General features: G+C 48.2%; 2 protein-coding genes and 1 long non-coding RNA gene across 3 annotated transcripts in view; 1 reads left to right on the top strand and 2 right to left on the bottom strand.

The window, feature by feature from the left end:
• LOC116952052 (sodium-dependent noradrenaline transporter-like) overlaps positions 1–2154 on the top strand; it is a 69901-nt gene extending 67747 nt beyond the window's left edge. Inside the window, exon 15 of the mRNA XM_076074046.1 lies at positions 2068–2154. Coding sequence (XP_075930161.1) covers positions 2068–2091 — 24 coding nt within the window. The 3' untranslated portion in view covers positions 2092–2154. The remainder of the gene's footprint in view (positions 1–2067) is intronic.
• The window catches only part of LOC142930910 (uncharacterized), a 559094-nt gene that overhangs the window by 32566 nt on the left and 503696 nt on the right, over positions 1–22832 (bottom strand). The gene's annotated exons all lie outside the window — the stretch shown is intronic.
• The window catches only part of LOC116952070 (uncharacterized), a 73212-nt gene continuing 60059 nt past the window's right edge, over positions 9680–22832 (bottom strand). The window contains exon 9 of the mRNA XM_032971099.2: positions 9680–12630. Coding sequence (XP_032826990.2) covers positions 12215–12630 — 416 coding nt within the window. The 3' untranslated portion in view covers positions 9680–12214. The remainder of the gene's footprint in view (positions 12631–22832) is intronic.

Raw genomic sequence — 22832 nt, 5'->3', positions numbered from 1 at the left:
TTTCTTTTCTTCATCTCGTGATGTGACGCAAGTAGCACGATCGAGATAAAATTTTGGAAAAGGATTAAACTACAACTAAACAATTTTTTTTTTTTTATTTACCAGGTAAGGCCCGCTCAGATATGTAGCCTTATTTCAGAAGCGACCTGGCCACGAATGATCAGTCGTACGAAATGGCTTAACATGTCGAAATGTATAGCAGCAGACAAATACTCTCAATGCGCGTTTCTAAATGTGGAGGGGAGAACGAGAAGACCCAGAAAACCCAGGGAAAACTCCACGCGGCCATGGGGATACGCAAACTCCACATATAGAGCAGGCGTCAGGGTCGGGATTGAACCTACGGTATCCTCTAGACCAGGCAAGGGACAGTAGTTAACACCTCGCCACCGTGGCACCCAATAGGCCAATTCAGGCTGTGATGACAACAGCGAAGTCAACATGAGACGAGGGTTTGCGAGTTCTCTCTCTCCAAAGTGCACGCACGGAACGTCGTCTCCCTCAGCCGAGCGAAGCGCCCTCGTTCTCTCAGCTGTGTGAAGCGCCCTTGTTCTCTTAGCCGAGTGAAGTACGCTTGTTCTCTCAGCTGTGTGAAGCGCCCTCGTTCTCTCAGCCGAGTGAAGCGCCCTTGTTCTCTCAGCTGAGTGAAGCGCCCTTGTTCTCTCAGCTGTGTGAAGCGCCCTCATTCTCTCAGCTGAGTGAAGCGCCCTTGTTCTCTCAGCCGAGTGAAGCGCGCTCATTCTCTCAGCCGAGTGAAGCGCCCTTGTTCTCTCAGCTGTGTGAAGCGCCCTCATTCTCTTAGCCGAGTGAAGCGCCCTTGTTCTCTCAGCCGAGTGAAGCGCGCTCATTCTCTTAGCTGAGTGAAGCGCCCTTGTTCTCTTAGCTGAGTGAAGCGCCCTTGTTCTCTCAGCCGAGTGAAGCGCCCTTGTTCTCTTAGCCGAGTGAAGCGCCCTTGTTCTCTCAGCTGAGTGAAGCGCCCTTGTTCTCTCAGCTGAGTGAAGCGCCCTCGTTCTCTCAGCTGAGTGAAACACGCTCGTTCTCTTAGCCGAGTGAAGCGCGCTCATTCTCTCAGCCGAGTGAAGCGCCCTTGTTCTCTCAGCTGTGTGAAGCGCCCTCATTCTCTTAGCCGAGTGAAGTGCCCTTGTTCTCTCAGCCGAGTGAAGCGCGCTCATTCTCTTAGCTGAGTGAAGCGCCCTTGTTCTCTTAGCTGAGTGAAGCGCCCTTGTTCTCTCAGCCGAGTGAAGCGCCCTTGTTCTCTTAGCCGAGTGAAGCGCCCTTGTTCTCTCAGTCAAGCGAAGCGCCCTTGTTCTCTTAGCCGAGTGAAGCGCCCTTGTTCTCTCAGCTGAGTGAAGCGCCCTCGTTCTCTCAGCTGAGTGAAACACGCTCGTTCTCTTAGCCGAGTGAAGCGCCCTCATTCTCTTAGCCGAGTGAAGCGCCCTTGTTCTCTTAGCCGAGTGAAGCGCCCTTGTTCTCTTAGCTGTGTGAAGCGCCCTCATTCTCTCAGCCGAGTGAAGCGCCCTTGTTCTCTCAGCCGAGTGAAGCGCCCTCGTTCTCTCAGCCGAGTGAAGCGCCCTTGTTCTCTCAGCTGAGTGAAGCGCCCTTGTTCTCTCAGCCGAGTGAAGCGCCCTTGTTCTCTCAGCCGAGTGAAGCGCCCTTGTTCTCTCAGCTGAGTGAAGCGCCCTTGTTCTCTCAGCTGAGTGAAGCGCCCTTGTTCTCTCAGCTGAGTGAAGCGCCCTTGTTCTCTTAGCCGAGTGAAGCGCCCTTGTTCTCTCAGCCGAGTGAAGCGCCCTTGTTCTCTTAGCTGAGTGAAGCGCCCTTGTTCTCTTAGCCGAGTGAAGCGCCCTTGTTCTCTTAGCTGAGTGAAGCGCCCTTGTTCTCTCAGCCGAGTGAAGTGCGCTCATTCTCTTAGCCGAGTGAAGCGCCCTCATTCTCTCAGCCGAGTGAAGCGCCCTTGTTCTCTCAGCCGAGTGAAACACGCTCGTTCTCTCGCCGCGAGTTCCTCGGCTCGCACATCCGCGCATCGCTTGCGGTCACTAAACATCACCTCTCTCTTTCTCTCACTTTCAGATGCAGCACTGGCTGTCGATATAGCGGCCTCGCATCAGGTAACGGGCGGTGCGAGTGGATGGGGTCACGGCAGGCGGGCGGGGTGGGGGTGGGCGGGGGGGAGTGGGGGGGGGGTGGTGGCTGGCAGCTGGACGGGTGGCGCATCCGTCAGCGCCGCACGTCCTCTCGGCGACCCCTTTGATGCGGATGCGCGGCGACTCGGGAGATGGCGGTGGAGCGGTCGATAGTGCTGTGAAGTTTAAACTCCACGTGTACTGCTGCTCTTCATCACAACTTGCGCCGCTCAGGCCACTGTAGGGGGTGGGGGGTGGGGGCAAATATGAAAACAAATGTACTTGGCTGATGGTTTGCATAGTGGGACCCGTATTCGGCTGATAAAAGGAGCTGTTTGGAGTTTGTCAAGGGCTTTGGGAAGCTTTGGTTTAAATGTTTCACTTTGTTTTTTTTTTTTAAAATGCTGACCTCCTTCAAAAACAGCTGCTTGCGAATGCGTGAGTCTCAAACCGTGAACTTACCTTGGGCAAAAGCGACGAGGTCAGGCACTTGCAGACTCTGGGAAGAAAAAAAAAACAGTTAATTGTTAAATCGGGAAATTATCAGGGGGTTGTTTGTTGTTGTTGTTGTGCCCGCAGATGTAACGATTACAATTTGGCACGTTGCACGCTTGTGATAAATTGTTTGGGGCAATCGAAGGTGGCTGGCTGGCTCAGAGATCAGAGCGCTGAGTCCGCGCAGGACCCCAGTGACTCAGCTGGGTTCTCAGTTATGGTGAGGTTCATAGTCTCACCCCCAATCATCATTGATTCACATAGAGACCCATATACTCTCAGAGACCCATACACTCACCTAGAGACTCACAAACTCACGTAGAGACTCGTAGACTCACAAGGAGACCCATAGACTCACAAGGAGGCCCATAGACTCACATAAAGACCCATAGACTCACATAGAGACCCGTAGACTCACATAAAGACCCATAGACTCACATAAAGACCCATAGACTCACATTGAGACCCATAGACTAACGTGAAGACCCAAAGACTCACATGGTAGACCAATACATTCGCAAAGACACAGTTGTGATTAAACCGGGTACTCAAGCGAGTTAATGGTCTCAGCCCCGTTATCAATGACTGCACAGCAACAACAACACATTTCCATCACATGACATTTGGTTGTGCGCTTCATTTTGGCAAAATTTCCAGCCGTGAGAACTAAAACGTTGATTTTGACCGCCGTGCAACAAACATCACTCTCATATGCAGAGCGAGCGGAAGAGTGCTGCCCTCTGCTGTGTGGGTGTACCAGAGATCACCTGAAAGGATCTCAGAGCTAGCTCTGTAGTATCCGCTTCTGCAGGCCGTTGTCCAAAATGGAAGGGTCTCGTGCCGTGATGCCAATAAGAAGATTTTGCATTAGGTTGGGGGGGAAATAATAACTTTATTAAAATGCTAATATGTATTGTTATTCGCTAAGGAAACATATCAGGATTTAGATTATAATGAATGTGTGGAGGCACGCTGCATATACACAAGAAATAGTATTAACCATAGGTTTAGACACAAATATTCAGTGTGGAGCGAGAGCCAGTGGTGGAAATTCCACATGCCTATGACGAAGGCGAATTAATCTATGGGACAACCACTGATGGCTTTCTACAAAGCGGTAGATTATAATTGTTTCGAATAGGGGGAAAGGAAAGGAAGTGCCAAGTCGAACCCTGAGCAGGATTTGAACTTGTACATTTCTAATTAAGAGTCACACTTCATAACCCACTGCACCAACCAGGGGCATGCAGCGATGGCTCGAGCTTGAGTAGGCTACAAAGTCTGTCAATCTCAGGTGACGACGCGTGCGGGTCAATTAATGGACGAGCTCTCTGTGGCTTCATTGTTCATTGTCTGTCTCACGTGGAGACCCCACGGGGTCGCGTGGAGACCCCACGGGGTCGCGTGGAGACCCCACGGGGTCGCGTGGAGACCCCACGGGGTCGCGTGGAGACCCCACGGGGTCGCGTGGAGACCCCACGGGGTCGCGTGGAGACCCCACGGGCTCGCGTGGAGACCCCACGGGGTCGCGTGGAGACCCCACGGGGTCGCGTGGAGACCCCACGGGGTCGCGTGGAGACCCCACGGGGTCGCGTGGAGACCCCACGGGGTCGCGTGGAGACCCCACGGGGTCGCGTGGAGACCCCACGGGCTCGCGTGGAGACCCCACGGGGTCGCGTGGAGACCCCACGGGGTCGCGTGGAGACCCCACGGGCTCGCGTGGAGACCCCACGGGGTCACGTGCAGACCCAAAGACGTACACAGAATCCATAATGGAGGGGTGTTTTTTGGTTAGATCGTATAACTATGAATGCGTCATTAAACCCGCCACCACCCGACACAGCCAATGATTAAGCTTTGTCACGTAAACAAAACGCGCCAATTCGTTACTAGTACAGCAAACCGGTGTGTTAGAGAGTAAACCCACAACATCTACAATTCGAGTACTGTGACGTTTCACCTGTAATTATAACCAGCCTACACAGAGCCCCATAGACATACAGATATCCATAGAATCAGACAGCGACCCTTAAACTCACACAAGGACCCACATACTGACATAGATACCTATAGACTCACACAGGAGTCAATATAGAAAGATAGAGACCCGTAGACTCACACAGGGACCGATATAGTTGCACAGAGACCCATAGACTCACACAGGGACCAATATAGTTGCACAGAGACCCATAGACTCACACAGGGACCAATATAGTTACACAGAGACCCATAGACTCACACTGGGACCAATATAGTTGCACAGAGATCCATAGTATCACACTGGGACCAATATAGTTATACAGAGACCCATAGACTCACACAAGGACCAATATAGTTACACAAAGACCCAAAGACTCACACTGGGACCAATATAGTTACACAGAGACTCATAGACTCACACAAGGACCAATATAGTTACACAGAGACCCATAGACTCACACAGGGATATATACTGAAATAGAGACCCATCGACTCATACAGTAGCCCATATAGAAACATAGAGACCCATAGACTCACACAAGGACCAATATAGTTACACAGAGACCCATAGACACATGTAGAAACTGGAATGCACTGGCAGTGGCTTCATCATCAGATGGTCGCACACATCCCATGCAGCTTCCAGTGGACTTCCAGCATTGGTGCATTAATCCTGGGACTTAATTGTAATGGTTTCTGCCTTCCTGATTCAATGAATTAGCACAATTCGGGATCACGGCTACGTTTTAGCCCCCTCACGGCTACGTTTTAAAAAAACGTTTTAAAAAACGTAGCCGTGAGGGGGCTTTCCATGGGTATTATTTGCACCTTAAATTATTAATCGTCCAGTTGTTACACGCAGCGCTAAATTTCTGTTGGAGCATCCATAACTGTCTGCTCTCATTAGGTCACTGAAAGATATTTTGATGTTAACAAAAATAACGATGAATTACATTGACAAAGCGCCGTTCTACAGGGGGGAGGAAATGCTGAGGAGTATCACGTGAGGCGGATGATACGGGGGCCTCTGGGAGGTCGGTTTTCTGAGGGTCGCGAGGGAACATTCCGTCAAGAATGAAACCCAGTTCACGTGATGGATTCCGCATATTGCGAGCGCAGGGATCCAGTGTAAAAATATGATTGAAAACGAACAGAAAATGTTTCCTTTAATACATCGCCGTCACGCACTCGTGCAAATTGCAGCCTCACAATTAATGAGGGGAGCCACTGACAAGCTAGAAGGCCCCATCCACGATTGCCCGAGCTCTGCAGTCCTTTATATATATGCACATATAAAGATGCTTTCAGCCAAGTAATGTTCAGGTAATTACTCGTTACGAATTGCTATATTCAGTTCGGCTCTCTCGAGTACGCGCCAAACCTGAGACCGGACTGAAAAATCCTGATGTGGAATTTGAAAGCTTCTTTAATGGCGGAGCCACCAAGCCCTCTGGCGGCGCTAGGCCCAAGCAAACCAAGAAAACGCTCAGGGCCGCACGTGGGTCCAAGGGACTTCAGAATCATGAACAGAAAACAAAATAGATACACATCGGCTCAAAATTCAAATGGGGAGCGGTTGTCATAGTGGTTAGCATACCACATAACCAACCTGGGAACCGAAGTTCTCAAGCCTAGCGAACCGATAGCCCAAATCTGGCCACAAATTATTTACGTTCCCATAGACTCGCACAGTCCCATAGACTCGCACAGTCCCATAGACTCCTACAGTCCTATAAACTCGCACAGTCCCATAGACTCGCACAATCCCATAGACTCGCACAGTCATATAAACTCGCACAGTCCCATAGACTCGCACAGTCAGGAAAATTTTCAGGAATATTTTGCTGTTTTTTTTCATGGATTTTCTGTTTGCACAGTCACATAGTCACTTTAAGATGTTTTTCTTGTTCGTGTTTTTTGTTTTTTTGTTTGTTGTGGTTGCACCCGATTCAAGAGCCGAATGGCTCACAGGGCTATACCAAATAAATAATCTGAAAACTGAAGCAGTCCCATATACTCACACAGTCCCATAGACTCACAGGGTCCCATATACTCGCACAGTCCCATAGACTCACATAGTCACATAGACTCGCACAATCCCATAGACTCGTAGAATCCCATAGACTCGCACAGTCCCATAGACTCACACAGTCGCATAGACTCGCACAATCCCATAGACTCGTAGAATCCCATAGACTCGCACAATCCCATAGACTCGCACAGTCCCATAGACTCGCACAATCCCATAGACTCGCAGGGTCCCATATACTCGCACGGTCCCATGGACTCGCACAGTCCCATAGACTGACAGAATGCGTGAGGGGTGGGTGGGGTAAGTGCTCTTAGCGTGTGGAACCGATGAAGTCTGACACGGCGCACGAGGCAGCGGTTTGGCCAGAACCTCCGGCCGCCTTTGTCTCCCCAAGTGCTGAAGTTTACACACACTGCACCAGGTACTCATTTATGGCCCCAGGCAGGTTCAGATCTTCGTCACTGATGTTTGCTATTATTGGGAATCGAACTCGGGTTTCCGGGTTGGTTGTGCAGTGTCATAACCTCTATGCCACCGTCTTCCCCATGTGAAACGCACAAAGACAAAGATCCCCCTTGTAGCCTGCACATACTATTGGGGCAAGTGCTGTTAGCGAGCACCTACTAAGGCTGAGACGGCACACGAGGGGGTGCGAGGCCAAAACCACGTTCGGCCGCCTTTGTCTCCCCAGTGGCGATGTTTACACACCGCACCAGGTACTCATTTGAGGCTGAGTCGACCTAGGGGAGGCCCAGGACCGGTTCAGATAATCGTCACTGGGTGTTGGCCGTGTGCGGGAATCGAACCCGGGTCCTTGGGTTCATATTGCAGCGCGCTAACCACTACACCACCGCTCCAAACACACACACACGCACACAGGCACACAGGATCTACTACGCGTTTTAAATGGAAGCAGTGTCGCTCGTGTGCACGCACGCACACGCGGCAGCCGATCGCCAATTGTCCCGTGCATGTGGCGGTGTGTAAACAACTTCATTCGCAACTTCTTTGAGAAGGTCGGTCACCGGGACGAGGCGGACCGCGACTGATGCATGGGAAACTCTCCAGTCGGCCAATCTGCGGTACGCAAGGGACACTCTGACAGTGAATTTATCTCGAGGTGACCCCGGGTGGCTCGGAGGTCAAAGCATCGAGCCTGCACCGATGAGTACCTGGGTTTGAATCCAGGCAGCTGCCTGGGATTCAAACCCGGATTCTCAAGCATAGCGAACTGATGGCCTCAGCCTGGTCACCAACGATTAACATGACCGTAGACTTACACGGAGTCCCATTGACTCACATCGACTGAGTCGTGATTTCACCGGGTTTCTCAAGTGTAGTTAGCTGATGTGTCTCGTAGAGTCTCATAGAGGCCGTCAGCTGATGACCTGTACCAATTTGCTTCTGCACTTAACTTGGACACATTTTTAGCGCTGAGAATTAAAAGTAACCGTTGCCACTGCGAGTTGATGGACCATTTCCGCTTGTAGCAGCATGGGTGGGAAAGTACTACCTGCGTGGAAGGGTAGCTCTGTGATACCTGATTCCGTGGGTCGTCGCCCTCTAACATGAAGGTGCCACGGTGGAGAAATGTTAACTTCCTCGCCTAGTATACAGGGGGTCGTGGGTTCGATCCCGACCCTGACAATGACTGTATATTTGGAGTTTGTGTGTTCTCCCTGTGGCCATGTGGATTTTTCTCCGGGTCCCCCGGTTTTTCCCTCCACATTTAGAATCAACATCACGCGTTTTGAAGATTTGGCTGCTATAAATGTCCACGTGATGTTAAGTCACTTCGTTGAGTTATCATGTCTGATAGCCAGGTCGCTACTCAAAAACAAGAGCTGTATAGCTCGGTGGGCCTTACCTGGTAAAATTTTAAGAAAAATAGCTTAGAAGGGTCCGTTCACTCTGCGAGAGCTCCGAATGGATTCTTCGTGTCGTGATGCGACGCCGAAAACACAATCGGGATAAATATCACGGTGGAAAAAAAAACGACGTATTTAATATCGTCAATTTCTCATGGAGGTTCTCACTGAGGGTGTGCACCGGGAAACTTCACCGTCCCAACACCGCCAAGCGGCAAACGCGCTGCGATTACTCGGCACCCAGGTGCACGTTTTGGGTTTGCCACCTTTATTGGGGCAAAATAACCGGCACGTAACATTGTCGCAAGAGACGAAGAATATCTGACAATGCATTGAGGGGGGGGGGGGGGAAGAGAGCACCCCCACGCGTGCGAGCGTTGACTGGGAGTGCTGTCTTATTATTATTATTACTCGACCGACAGAAATTGGGCACAAAAGGAACTGAACGTTCCGGGGAACATAGATTTCACCGGAACCGTCCTGGCAACACTAGTTTTGGTGCATCGCTCGCCGTGCTCTGTTGCTGAAGCGGTGATACACCGGCGCGGGTTTGTCGATTGGCTGCGCCGGGTGGAGGAGGGTGCACGACACACAGACACCAGACACACTTTTGCTGACGCGGCTATTTGACCCAAACGTGAAATGCGACGTCTCCGCACGGTTGGTGCTCACCCGATGGATGAATAAGATTTACGCGTTTAGATCCCACTTAAGATATCCAAAGAACAACCGATGCCAAGGAATGTGCAAGCGAATTGAAAACACGACATCAAAAATACAATCACCCTCAAAGTGTTTCCCCTGTGTATATAGTGTCGAAGGTTGATTACCCGTTGTACATGTAGCTCTGTTGTTATTGCTCTACGGCTATACCTGTTACATGTATTTATATCACAAATGTATGTACAGTACTTAATGACAAATGTACTTTTTATTTTCATTTTATATCGTATTGCCATAATACGAATTGCCGTTTTAATATATTTGTTGTATCTCAATGAATGAAAAAATATATATAATCGAATAATGGAAATATACGTTTTAAATTTGTATTTTACAATTTATATACTTTTAGTAACTACGACAGTTTTTTTCTCTCCCCTGTATGGTATACTGTGTGTTTACAGTAATGTATGAAACAAAGTATAATTAAAAAATAAAGGCATCTTACTCTCGGAACACAATTGAATTTCAGTTTGGAATTTATTTTGGATACAGTCTTATGATAATTGATCCGCATACAATCGTACAAAGTCTATATGCATACATTTACGTTGTATTGATATTGCATATACGTGACGGATAAGATCAAGCTCATGTGCGCGAGCAAGATTGATTGTAACATAACAGGATCAAACTAAACTGTGTAAAACTATTTAAACTTTAAAATATATATTTGACCAGGCAAGGCCCACTGATCTAAGTAGCTCGATTTTTTAGAAGCGACCTGGGCCACAAATGATAGCTCAACGAAGTGGCTTATCACGTGGAAATGTATAGCAGCCAAATACTCTAAACGCGTGATTCTAAATGTGGATGGAAAAACCGGAGGACCCGGAGAAAAATCCACGCGACCGCGGGGAGAACATGCACACTCCAAATATACAGCAGGTGTCAGGGTCAAGATTCAAACCCACGCCCTCCTGCATACCAGGCGAGGGAGTGAACATCTCGCCACCACGGATTAGGAGGAAAGGCAACAAGCAATCGAGTGGCCTTCATCGAGCAGTGGATCGGCAATGGCTCATTCATGACCGTGGTCAAAGCGTTACTAAAATAACAGCAGTGCAGTTTATTCAGCACATCAAAAAAATGCTTATATAATTACGTATAAAGCTTAGCAAAGAGATTCAATGGCAATAAATTGTAAAGACAGACGTAAATCCGTACAATGTACGTGCAAGTGCATGAAGTAGATTCGACGGTAACGGAGTTACACAGGCCGGTCTGATGCGCATCGGAGACAACTTCATCTCAGCGTCGAACGGTGCACATACTTTGGTCGGGTAATTCCGTGACCGTACAATCTCCCAAATATATAGATACACTCAGTATAGGCAAAGGGTGTTCAACATTGTATTGCCATCTTTATAAATCGGTACATTATTATTCATACGGCGGGCATGATTCTTTTACCGAGCAAACGATCCTTACATTTCTTACACCTTAATATTTCTCACGTTAATTTCTTGCACATCACAGAAAATCAAGCTTATTTCACTCACGCTCGCTATCGATAAAGCAACATTCATTTTCATAAAATGTCCACGAAAGGCACGAAAGGCTCCTTTAATAAAAAAAAAACGCGCAGATGCATCGGGCTCCAAAGGCTAAAGGCGCAGCCCCGCAAGTGCTTGGCTTGCGCCACTGCTGACGCAAGTGGCTTCCGCTGGAGGGAGCTCTCGAGAAGACTATTTCAAGGAACGTTTGGCCTACTCTTCCTCTGCACTGGCGAGACGTCGCGGGGAACGTATGAGTAACTCACACGACACCCCAACAACAATGACACAGAGCCCCCGCATAGCCTTAACAAACTGTTGGGGTGAGTGCTGTTCGCGAGTAGCACCTATGAAGGCCGGCACGGCGCACGAGGGGGTGGGTGGGCAGCACCACGCCCGGCCGCCTTTGTATCCCCAGGGACCATGTTTACACAACGCATCAGATACTCATTTGAGGCTGAGTCGACCTAGGGGAGGCCCAGGACCGGTTCAGAAAATCGTCACTGGTGTTGTCCGTGAGCGTGAATCGAACCCGGGTTGCCGGGTTTATAGCGCAGCGCGCTAACCGCTACACTACAGCTCCCCAACAACACACATACAACTCCTGCCGATCGACTAACCGTGGTGTCCTCCGTTAAACCGCTGGGTGGTCATCAGCAGAGGGACGTGGGGGCGGGGGGGGGTGGTGGGAGTTTAACAAACTTTCCGAAAGCATCAACTGCTGAGCCGGATGCTTGAATGGAACCTTTGGCCTCTTTTAAGTCGAGCCCGCTGACCATTACACCGCTGTGGCTCCAAGCACGTTGACGAAATTTCGTGCTCGGATAAACAAACGTCGAAGAGACCAGCGCAGGCCGCTGTTCCGACACTGAGGGCCGTGCAAGGAGATTCCCGGAAATCTACAATTAAAAACTGCGAATGATTTTTTTAATTTTAGCAGGTAAGGTCCACTGAGCTATATGGCTCTCTTTCAGAAGCGACCTGGCTATCACAAATGAGTGCTCAACGAAGTGGCTGATCACGTGCAAATGTACAGAAAGCAAAATACTCTAAATGCACGTTGGTTCAAAATATGGAAGGAAAAAAAAACAGAGGATCCGGAGAAAAAATCCACGCGAGCACGGGGAGAGACAGTGACACGCAGATTCCAAATATTCAGCAAGCGTCGGGGTCGGGATCGAACTCACGACCTCCTGCGTACCAGGCGAGGTAGTTAACATCTCCTAGCCACCGTGATGATGATGAGAGAGAGAGAGAAACCGCAAACTCCAAATATACAGCAGCAGGGGTCATGGTCGGGGTCGAACCCACGACTTCATGCGTACCAGCCGAGGCAGTTAACATCTCCTAGCCACCTTGATTATGATGAGAGAGAGAGAGACACCGCAAACTCCAAATATACAGCAGCAGGGGTCAGGGTCGGGGTCGAACCCACGACCTCATGCGTACCAGGCGGGGGAGTTAACATCTCTCTCCGCCATCATCTCGACGGCGGCTGCTTCAAACGAGGCCCGAGTCCGCGATCCCCAGCCGCCTCTGCAAGAGCGTGGCGGCTCTCCTCTGCTGCTGCTGCTGCTGCTGCGTCGTCTCCTCCTCCTCCGCCGTGCCGGGCGTCCTGCCCGAGCCGTCCGCGGGCGCGACCTCCCCGACGCGGCGCCGCGGCTCTTCCGCGAATATTCGCGCGGACAGCTTGGCCCGGCCCGACACGGGCTTGTGTCTCGCCGTGCCCTCGAGGGTCCGCCACGGCTCCGGATGTGGCGGACGGATTTGACCGGCCTGCTGGGCGCCGCCGCCCCCGCCGCTCTCTCTTTCGTACGCGCCTCGGAAATCCGCGGCCGGTCTCGAGACACCGCCGGTGAGAAAGAGCCGTCCGAATCGTGGCGAGTTGTTGGTTTTATTCTTCTTCATTCCCGTAGCTTGAACGACAAGGGGATTCAACGAACGTTAGGCGAACATTTGTGTGCGCGTGCGATACCGCATTCATTGGCAGCGGTGCATTTAGGACAAATAACTAAAATCTAAAATCGACACGTCCGTTCATAACAAGTGCTGTGAAGCGAAAATGTGTACGCGATGGGCAACATTTCAGGAAATGGCCCTTTTTCTCTCTGTCATGATGAAGGGCCATTGCCTGAAACGTTGTATATTATTTATATACTCTCTTCCTTTTGGGGCAGTGATATCGGTAGTCGTTAAGCGCTTCAATATGCGCTCGGGAGAGGAGTACACTCTGCACCAGGATGAAGGGAAAGTGCAGCTTGCTGCGACAGGCATTGGATTCGCATCCAGAGGTCAGCGACCGAACGGACACACCCAGAGCCAGATGATGGCGATCATGATGAAGATGATGAGACTGCTCATTGTTTTTTTCGGTAAAGTCACGTATGTGACATACGTATGTGACATACGTGACTTTACCGAAAAAACCAATGAGTAATTTTATGCAGTCACGAAAGCTTTAATACTTTATTATGATGAGACTTTGTGTTGACGTTGAAGGATTGAGTGTGAACTTTGCAACAACTGTGGGATCTGGCAGAAGGAAGCGATGGTTAGGTCTGGTGAATTAAACTTCCCTTGTACTGCATTGAACATTGTACTTTTGTCCATAATAAAGGTTTTTGGGTTAGATCGCGTTATTTATAAATGTGTCGTAACAGACAACCAAAGTGTCATCCACATGTGTAAACCAAAAAGATGGTTTTAATGTGCTCGAGGCAAGTGCTCTTATTTCAAAGATTTCCATGTACAGATTTGCCAAAGCAGGAGATAAAGGAGAGCCCATTGCTGCTCCTTCCTTTTGTTTAAAGAAATCCCCTCTCCATAAGAAGTAAGTGTTATTTAAACAATGGTCAGCAAGTTAAATGATGACGTCACCCTGCTGCTCTATTTAAGACCGGGAGCAAGTGAGGGCTTTACCATTCTGGCGAATTGCCCGATGATGTTGGATGTAATTGCCAGCGAAACGTCGTACTCAAACTGTAAATGTTGTGGATTCACTCTTCAACACACCGGTGGGCTAAAGTAGTGAACTAATTGTCTTTTGTCAACGTGACACTTTTTTGCTGATTGGCCGTGTCGGGTGGTGGAGGGTTACGAAACATTTATAAATAACGCGATCTAACCCAAAAGCCTTTATTATGAATAATATTGGTCGCGAAAGCCTACGTGTTAAACTGATTGTACTCTTGTACTGGATTCAACAATTGGACCCTTGTACTGAATTATACAGCATTGAACCATTGTTCTGCAGTCTACTGCAGTGTACCTTGTACTGCATTGTACTGCACCTCCGATTAGCGCGGTTGGCTATGTACGGTGCGAAAGAAGTTCAACATACACAACGATTATGACGACTTCTTACCCTTATGACCTCGTTTACACAGCAATGGGAAGGCAAAGCAAAAACATCGTTGACGAGCGTATCACACTCATCTCAAAGTACAAAGCCATTTAAATTGAACATTATATCTTTGCTAATCAAGACTAAGGGTCATTACTGTTAGGAAATTATATTTATTTATAGTTCTAATTAGTGATCATATCATTCGATCGGTGCGTGGGGTCTCATGGAGAAATACACACACAAACAAACGCATCATAACAAGAACTAAGCAGAGTTCTTAACAATCACATTAGTGTCAAAGCTTAGAAGTGCACTTATTATTGTCCTGTCCCTAAGGGGATCATAATAGTGCTTATTATGGAGGCTTCTGTGTAGGGGTTTTTTGCAGTTATTCTGCTGCTATGATGCTCCCACCCCCGCTAGTGCTCGGGTAGTCCCGTCTCGTGATTTTTTTCGCCACGATGTCCGACGTTTCGTTCCGCGTGCTGGGAGCTTCTTCAGCAAACTCAAGATCGAGTTCGTGAACAAGCTGCCAGCAACGTGGCGGAGTTACAACTCGAACCAGTCCCCTCGCTCGCTCACTCGCTCACTCGCTGCGTCACAATCACCCGCGTGTGTATGATGCAACATTTCATAATTTAGAACGGTTCGTAATTCGCCCCATTCTTACGTCAAGGTCACCACGGAGGCACTCTCTCATGCAGACGAGGAAACTTTGAAAGTCGAGGCCAATGTTGCTTCGCGCTTTTACCCAATTATATTTCACCTCGTTTCAAGACGGTGTTATTAACGAATGTGTTTAGTGTTTATTTTTTTTCCCGTTGTTGTTGCTGGTGCTCGTGGCACCACTGCCAACGGCAGTATCACCAACTCCTGTGTTTAATTTGATCCAATTAAGTAATTTGCGGATACATTTTGTTTAACTTGGGACCGAGACGCTGGCACGCATGGACCTAATTTTTTTTTTCTTCAAATCAGGTGACGGGGGTTCTTTATGACACACCGTGCAGCGAGAGGTGCGTGTGTCATACACAGCGGCAGTATTTACCGGGGTGGCCTACAGCTCTCGAACTGTGAAGCGGCGCGCCTAATCAGCTGGAGCTTGGTGTCGATAGAGCGCCGTTCACACGAAGAATAACCCGACACTTGACAAACCCGTCAACAAAAAAAAACCTTAACAGATGGAAAAAAAAAGACCAGAACAAATAACATTTTATGAGAATTAAAGGGACTCCGAATTTCTATTTTGACTGGAGGAATCCGATGTGCCATGAAGCTCTTTTTCACAGATGTTCGGCAGGGGCGAACCAGCGAGTTACAACAAAAATGAGCAAGTTACGCAATCAATATCAAAGGCACAAAACCTACACAGACGGGGTATACACGTGCAACCAAATATGTTCTAGGACGGGACTTAGAAGACTCCGCTAAACGTGCTGTCACCTTTCCCAAACCTCTCTCCTGCTTCGTGAATTCCCTGCGACCGAAGGGGCAAGCAGAACCCTCAATGGACTGCAACTTAAAGTGGAATTGCCAGCAACACTTGTCACCACATTCTCAATGTTCACGAGGGTCAAAAGAAATGAGGCTCAATTCAGGTAAACAGAAAATAGATCCTCTATTTTTTTTTCCTCATTTAACATTGCCCGCTGAAATGATTTGTTGCTTCTGCTAGAAAAAAAAGTAAATGCTGCTTTGGGTGTGCTTATTGTTTAACACGGCATCGACATTTGAAAAAAAATATTTATATCATATGTAGCCAACGTGCGTAGATGTATTAAATATGTTAAAGCATTTGCAAGCGCACTGCAATTTCCTTTTTGAAGACGTCCCCCAGTTTACAGATTTGGGTAAGTTAGAGGTATCGAAGAAGCTTGGAGTTCTGGTGTGGGCCAAAGCCTCGTTCTTCAATCATTAAGTCTTCCGACTGCAGCTGTACAAAGTACAAGTTCGTCCTCAGCTGCAATCCTTCTGCTGTCACATCGGGGGTGCCCCCCCCCCCCAGTTCCTACGTCACTCTCCTTGGCATAACTCAAAATCGTAGCAGCCTGGGTGACTGCTGTTCCAGCACTCACCAATGAACTCCTATCACTCGCTCACCGCTGGTCAAGTCGCCTCCTCCTCATCACCGTGCTATCGCCACTACCGCGGTTGTCGTGCCTGTGAACTGAACACATCGATTCCTCCGAAGACCTGACCTTCTCGTCTCATCCGCACCGCCATGCACCAGCCACGTTGCGGCGAGTCACACCGGCCGCTTCTCGATCTGCTTCTTCCCCGCTTAACCTCGGAAGGAAGCCTCCCGTCTATCCCTTTCCACAGGCGTCTCACAACAACTATTGTTCAATTCCACGAACGCTTCACACTCTCTCCTGTCGGTTACAACTTTGATGGTGCCGTTTCCTGCCGGCCGTTTCGGTGCCTTTGGGCCCGACTCGAAAGAAAAAAAACCCGTGGTTCAAATACCAACTTGCTCAACCGCAATGCAGTAGGCATCTAACGTGTGGGTGTTTTGTTTATTATGCGAAACAAGTCAAGGTTGCTTCGTCAAAGGGTACCTTTTTTATATCACAAGCCCTTGCAGCCCTTACTTACATTTTAAGCCGCATGGGAAAATGCGCAAAACAAAGCAAATGAAAAACCACCCACACTAACGTTCCTTTTATTGGCGACTTGAACATTTAAGAATGTTAATATATATAAAAAGCTACATGGGTTGCTGGAATACGCTGCAAGCTAAACAACGGCAAAAGCCCTTTCGTTGGTCCCGAAGGAAACTTTGTCCGCACAAATCCACGGGAAGAGGGCCTTCATGCGTTGCTCTCATACTCGCTGGGCCAAGCAAAGATGGCAAGCAGGTCTAGCTGGTCACACACTCACAGAAAGATGGCAAGCAGGTCTAGCTGGTCACACACTCACAGAAAGATGGCATGCAGGTCTAGCTGGTCACACACACACTCACAGAAAGATGGCATGCAGGTCTAGCTGGTCACACACTCACAGAAAGACGGCAAGCAGGTCTAGCTGGTCACACACACACAGAAAGATGGCATGCAGGTCTAGCTGGTCACACACTCACAGAAAGATGGCATGCAGGTCTAGCTGGTCACACTCACAGAAAGATGGCATGCATGTCTAGCTGGTCACACACACAGAAAGATGGCATGCAGGTCTAGCTGGTCACACACACACAGAAAGATGGCATGCAGGTCGAGCTGGTCACACACATACTCACAGAAAGATGGCAAGCAGGTCTAGCTGGTCACACACACACAGAAAGATGGCATGCAGGTCTAGCTGGTTACACACACACAGAAAGATGGCATACAGGTCTAGCTGGTCACACACACACTCACAGAAAGATGGCATGCATGTCTAGCTGGTCACACACTCACAGAAGGATGGCATGCAGGTCTAGCTGGTCACACACTCTCAGAAAGATGGCATGCAGGTCTAGCTGGTCACACACTCACAGAGAGATGGCAAGCAGGTCTAGCTGGTCACACACACGCACAGAAAGATTGAATGCAGGTCTAGCTGGTCACACACACACAGAAACATGGCAAGCAGGTCTAGCTGGTCACACACTCACAGAAACATGGCATGCAGGTCTAGCTGGTCACACACACAGAAAGATGGCATGCAGGTCTAGCTGGTCACACACACACACTCACAGAAACATGGCAAGTAGGTCTAGCTGGTCACACACACACACTCACAGAAAGATGGCAAGCAGGTCTAGCTGGTCACACACACACAGAAACATGGCATGCAGGTCTAGCTGGTCACACACACACACTCACAGAAAGATGGAAAGCAGGTCTAGCTGGTCATACACTCACAGAGAGATGGCAAGCAGGTCTAGCTGGTCACACACACACAGAAAGATGGCATGCAGGCCTAGCGGCTCACATACACACACAAACCCATTTAGCTTTTTTTCCAGCAGAGATTTATTGTAAATTTCAGTAACGGAACTCTTGAAAGCCCTAGAGATTTGGCAGTTTCAATAAACAATGGCATTCTGCACAACCAGAGCTGTATTTACAGGAAACATTTGTCCTTATCCCGAATCATAAGTCAGGGCAGTGTTAATGAGGCATGGTGAGAGCATTAATAACACGGAGCCAATACAGTCGGACACACATCGAGATGAGTAACGTCTCCCTATCCAAGACAAACAAAAGCACGACATCCATTATTATTATGATGATGCTTGTTTAACCAGAGAAGCTTCACAACTCTTTTTTCAGGAGGATCCTGCCAAGTTTTCACAGCAGGGCACAATGTTGCTGCTTTGTGTGATCCCAACTGAGTAATTGTCAATGGCGCCACGGTGGTGAGATGTTAACTACCTCGCCCGGTATGCAGGAGGCCGTAAGTTCAATCCCTACCCTGGTGCCTGTATATTTGAAGTTTGCATATTCTCCCTGTGGTAGTGTGGATTTTTTTCCGGGTCCTGCTGTTTTTCCTCCACATTTAGAAACACGTGTTTAGAGTATTTGGCCCGCTATACATTTCCACGTGACAAGCCACTTCGTTGAGCTATCATTTGTGGCCAGGTCGCTTGTAAAAAAGGAGCTGTATAGCTCAATGGGCCTTGCCTGGTGCAATAAAATAGTTAAAGTTTAAATAGTTGTAAACAGTTTAGTTTCATCCTGTGATGTTACAATCATACTTGCTCGTGCACACGAGCTGAGCTTATCCGTTACGTATATGCAATATTAATGCGACGTAAATGTGTGCATATAGACTTTGTGCGATTTCACGCGGACCAATGCTCATAAGTCTGTATACAAAATAAATCCCAAACTGAAATTCAATTGTGTTCCGAGAGTAAGATGCCTTTATGCTTGAAATTATACTTTGTTTCATACATTACTGTAAACACACAGTATACCATACAGGGGAGAAAACAAGGGCTATATAGCTGAGTGGGCATTGCCTGGTAAAATTAAATAATAAAAAGTTGTAGTTTAGTGTGCAGGTAATGTTTCAGCATTGAGATGTTTGGAAAATTCCGGTTACATTTTATGGGGTAATTTGTTCGTCTTTATCCCTGGAATGAAACCAGAGAAGCCAGAAGAAGCCATCCGAGTCAGGGATCGAACTCAGCCGTTTCTTGCCATGAGGCACAAGTCTTAACACTGCAACACCATGCCCGTCCATGCATTATAGACACGCATTATACAGGGTGGTCCAGATGTCTTGTGACCGCAAATTAATTGACCCCTAACGTTTTTGTTCCTTCGCATATTAATTTCTGCTTTAAATAAAACGTATATATGTTTTAATATGATGAAATTGGAATCACAAGACATCTGGACCACCCTGTCGGGTTATTGCATGCACATTGTGATGAAGAGGACCAATCCAGAGCCGCTCCCTTTCCTCCGTTAAACACTGCGGGCTCAGATTCACATCTTGATATATTGGTCGAAACGCATCGCCTTGGCAATTAGCCTCACTGCTGGTAATGAACACATCAACACCGCGTGGAGTTTTAGTTTTGTTGCCAACGCTCAGAAAAGAAAAACAACAAATGCCAACGAGTGAATTTGTCCGGTAAATTTTAGACAGTAAGTTGTATACATAACAACTTGGTTTCTACATTCCTTGTTTGAATTATGTCTCCCTCTCAAGCAAGCGCGGGGTGATGGTAACCTCCTGCTCACCAGCGAGTGATTAGTGGCTCCAGTTTTGGTAGACTACGAAGTCCCCCTGAGTTTCCAAACTCCGGTGATGGTGACCTCCTGCTCACCAGCGAGTGGTTAGTGGCTCCAGGTTGGGTAGACTACAAAGTCCGCCTTAGTTTCCAATCTCAGGTGATGGTAACCTCCTGCTCACCAGCGAGTGGTTAGTGGCTCCAGGTTGGGTAGACTACGAAGTCCCCCTGAGTTTCCAATCTCCGGTGATGGTGACCTCCTGCTCACCAGCGAGTGGTTAGTGGCTCCAGGTTGGGTAAACTACAAAGTCCCCCTGAGTTTCCAATCTCCAGTGATGGTGACCTCCTGCTCACCAGCGAGTGGTTTAGTGGCTTCAGTTTCGGTAGACTACAAAGTCCCCCTGAGTTTCCAAATCTCAGGTGATGGAACACGTGCAGGTGAACTGATTGATACTTGGACCATGCCTGACAACGTGCGTGGTGGTGGTGGCGCTTTGCCAGTGCCGGGAAACCCACCAGGCCGTGTGTCTTGTTGGTGTGCACCAGTCGATTGGTCTACCTCAGGGGTCGACAACCTGCGGCTCCAGATCTGCACGTGGCTCTTTGGCTGCCCCCTTTGCGGGCAGTCGTTTTTTTAAAGACAAAAAAAATAATCTTAAACGTAATTTAACGCAATGATCATAAGCAATGTATTCAATGGCAGGGAATGGGTCACTATGGAATGTCTTGGTGATAACAAAATGTACTTAGAAACTGTATTGTTTATGAATAACTAAGGTGGAAAAAAAAAATAGACGCAGTTTATTCCATCACCTATTTTGTTCAAGTCAGAATGTGTTGTTGGTGTTGTTGTCATCTGCTGTATCCCCGCTGTGTCCGTATTTTTGTACGAGTGGCTCTCTCTGCGTATGATGCGGCTCTCGAACTAATTGGTCAAGGGCAACAGCAAAACAATGCCTCTCCTTCTTCTTTGAAAAGTTGTCGACCCCTGGACTCAATGTGGTGCAAAGCACTGAGCATGAAGACACTGGCAGCACATTCTGGTTTCTAAATACCTCCTGCACTGGTTATCAGCTGAGGCTGGAACACTTGAGATGGATGTTGTTGCTTCCTCAACCTGGAGTAGCGAACCACCAAGTGTTGTTCACAGCCCTGCCGAGACAGTGGTGGAAATTCCACATTCCTATGGTGGGGGACAGTCGATCTGTAGGACAACCACAAATGTTGTCCCACAATAAGGTACGGTACTTGTTTTATAACTGAAGGAGGGATATGAAGGAATGAGTGACCTGGGATTTGTAGTTGTGAACTTCTGATTGCCATCCGTCTTTCACCACTGTGCCACTCGATTGCACCATGACTGCAATGTTACAGCCCGTTGTCAATCCAATGCTGGATGGTCTTCCCAGTGCTGCCCGTTTTGCGGGAGTTGGCTGACCATGCGTCATCACGTTGCTGGTCAAGGGCGGCCACGTGGCATCGAGTGGCAGTCTGATTGTTGCAGAGGCTGCACTGTTCGAGTCCAGTAACTTCTCCCTGATGAATACTCTGGTTGTACACGATTAGGGTCCCATTAGAAGACGTTATTCATAAAAGAGTAGGCCAAATTTGCCTATTATGCAACAACAACAAAATACCAGGAAATGACTCAGTTGGGATGACAGTGCATCGCAACCGCCCCCCCCCCCACCACTGCGAAAAATTGGCATGAGCATCCCAAAAGAGAGTCTTGAAGAGGGAAAGGCGGAGATCGGGGTTCCCTTCAAGGGTTTGCTGGCTCCTTGACTTGACACCTGTGCGGGTTTTGTTTCAGGCAGCTTTCGCGATAAATCTGCAAGTCCACCCTGGGACATTACAATTCCCGTTTTTTTTTTGTCAGTTGTAATACACCACTCGCGACGATGAATTTACACGTACTATCTTTTCGTCTTATGATATTGCGATATTGTGCTGCTCTTCTTCCTGTGATATATCTCAGAGTTGAGAAACTCCCTACTTACTGCTGATATTAGCCATGGCTGGAAATCGAGGCTCAGAGTTTACAGTAGTTCACGTGAGCGAAGGACGATTATCTCTGCGCCACCACTCTTTACCCGCGGCCCCTTCTTGCCCATAGTTCAAACAACACAGAGCAGAAGAGCGACGGCCTAACCGTGACATTTTCTGTATCGCTACAATTTGCAAAGTGTGTTGTATTCTGCTCTTAAATGTTGACATAATAGATCTCCCCAAATGTCAACAGGGTCTCAAATTAATTTATCAATGCACAAAGTGCATGATGAGCATTGATTTAAGGGGGGGGGGGGGGAGATAATGGCTCAAAATTCCCCAAAACAGTCACAATTGAAATTGTCGCCCCAATTATCCAATGACTGCTGCCCGAGTGTATACACGTGACTGGGTTGGGGGCTGTAATGTTATTACCATCCATTTATTTTTCAAACATTTAAGAAAATATTATTTTGCTGTTTTTTTAGTCTTTAAATGTCATTTTAATGATTATTGATGTAACTGAGTTGGCAGCGAAGGTTTAGATTTTTATTTTTTTTAGGATTTAACAGTTAAATTGCGAAATGCACATTGAGTGAAGCGTTCAGTTACTTGGTGACGCAATGACGCAGAAGGGCCTGGGTTCAATTCCCGACTTGTGGTGCCTCTCTAGGTTGAGTTTGTATGTTCTCCCCTAGCTCTGCATGGGTTTCCTCCAGGTTCCGTGAATTCCTGACATAGCTAAACACACAAACTGTACAAGGCAATATAACTGGTACTGGTCAAAGATACCAGTGGTAAAACATTACCTGCACGCTACTCAATTGGAATTATACGCAGCAGCAGCAACATCGCCCCCCTACTTAGACAATTTTGCAGGGCTCTACTGATAAAAAAGTCGTGAGACTCGGTGAGGCTTTCCTAAATAAACAAGCTTAATTATAACAATAACACATATTTTGGGGTGGAGTGTTGGGGCAGTGGTTAGCGCACTGCACCATTAACTCGACGACCTGAGTTCAGTTCCCGGTCACGGCTAACGGTAGTAGTGAGTGACATCTGAACCGGCCCTAGTATCCTTCCCCTCACCTCTCCGCACCGTCCAGCATGGTGAAGTA

The sequence above is a fragment of the Petromyzon marinus genome, chromosome 45 (assembly GCF_048934315.1).
Source record: "Petromyzon marinus isolate PM22_M1 ecotype Great Lakes invasive population chromosome 45, UKy_Petmar_22M1.pri1.0, whole genome shotgun sequence".
NCBI lineage: Eukaryota > Metazoa > Chordata > Hyperoartia > Petromyzontiformes > Petromyzontidae > Petromyzon > Petromyzon marinus.
The sequence above is the reverse complement of the archived record's forward strand: the minus strand, read 5'-3'. Positions and strand labels throughout refer to the sequence as shown.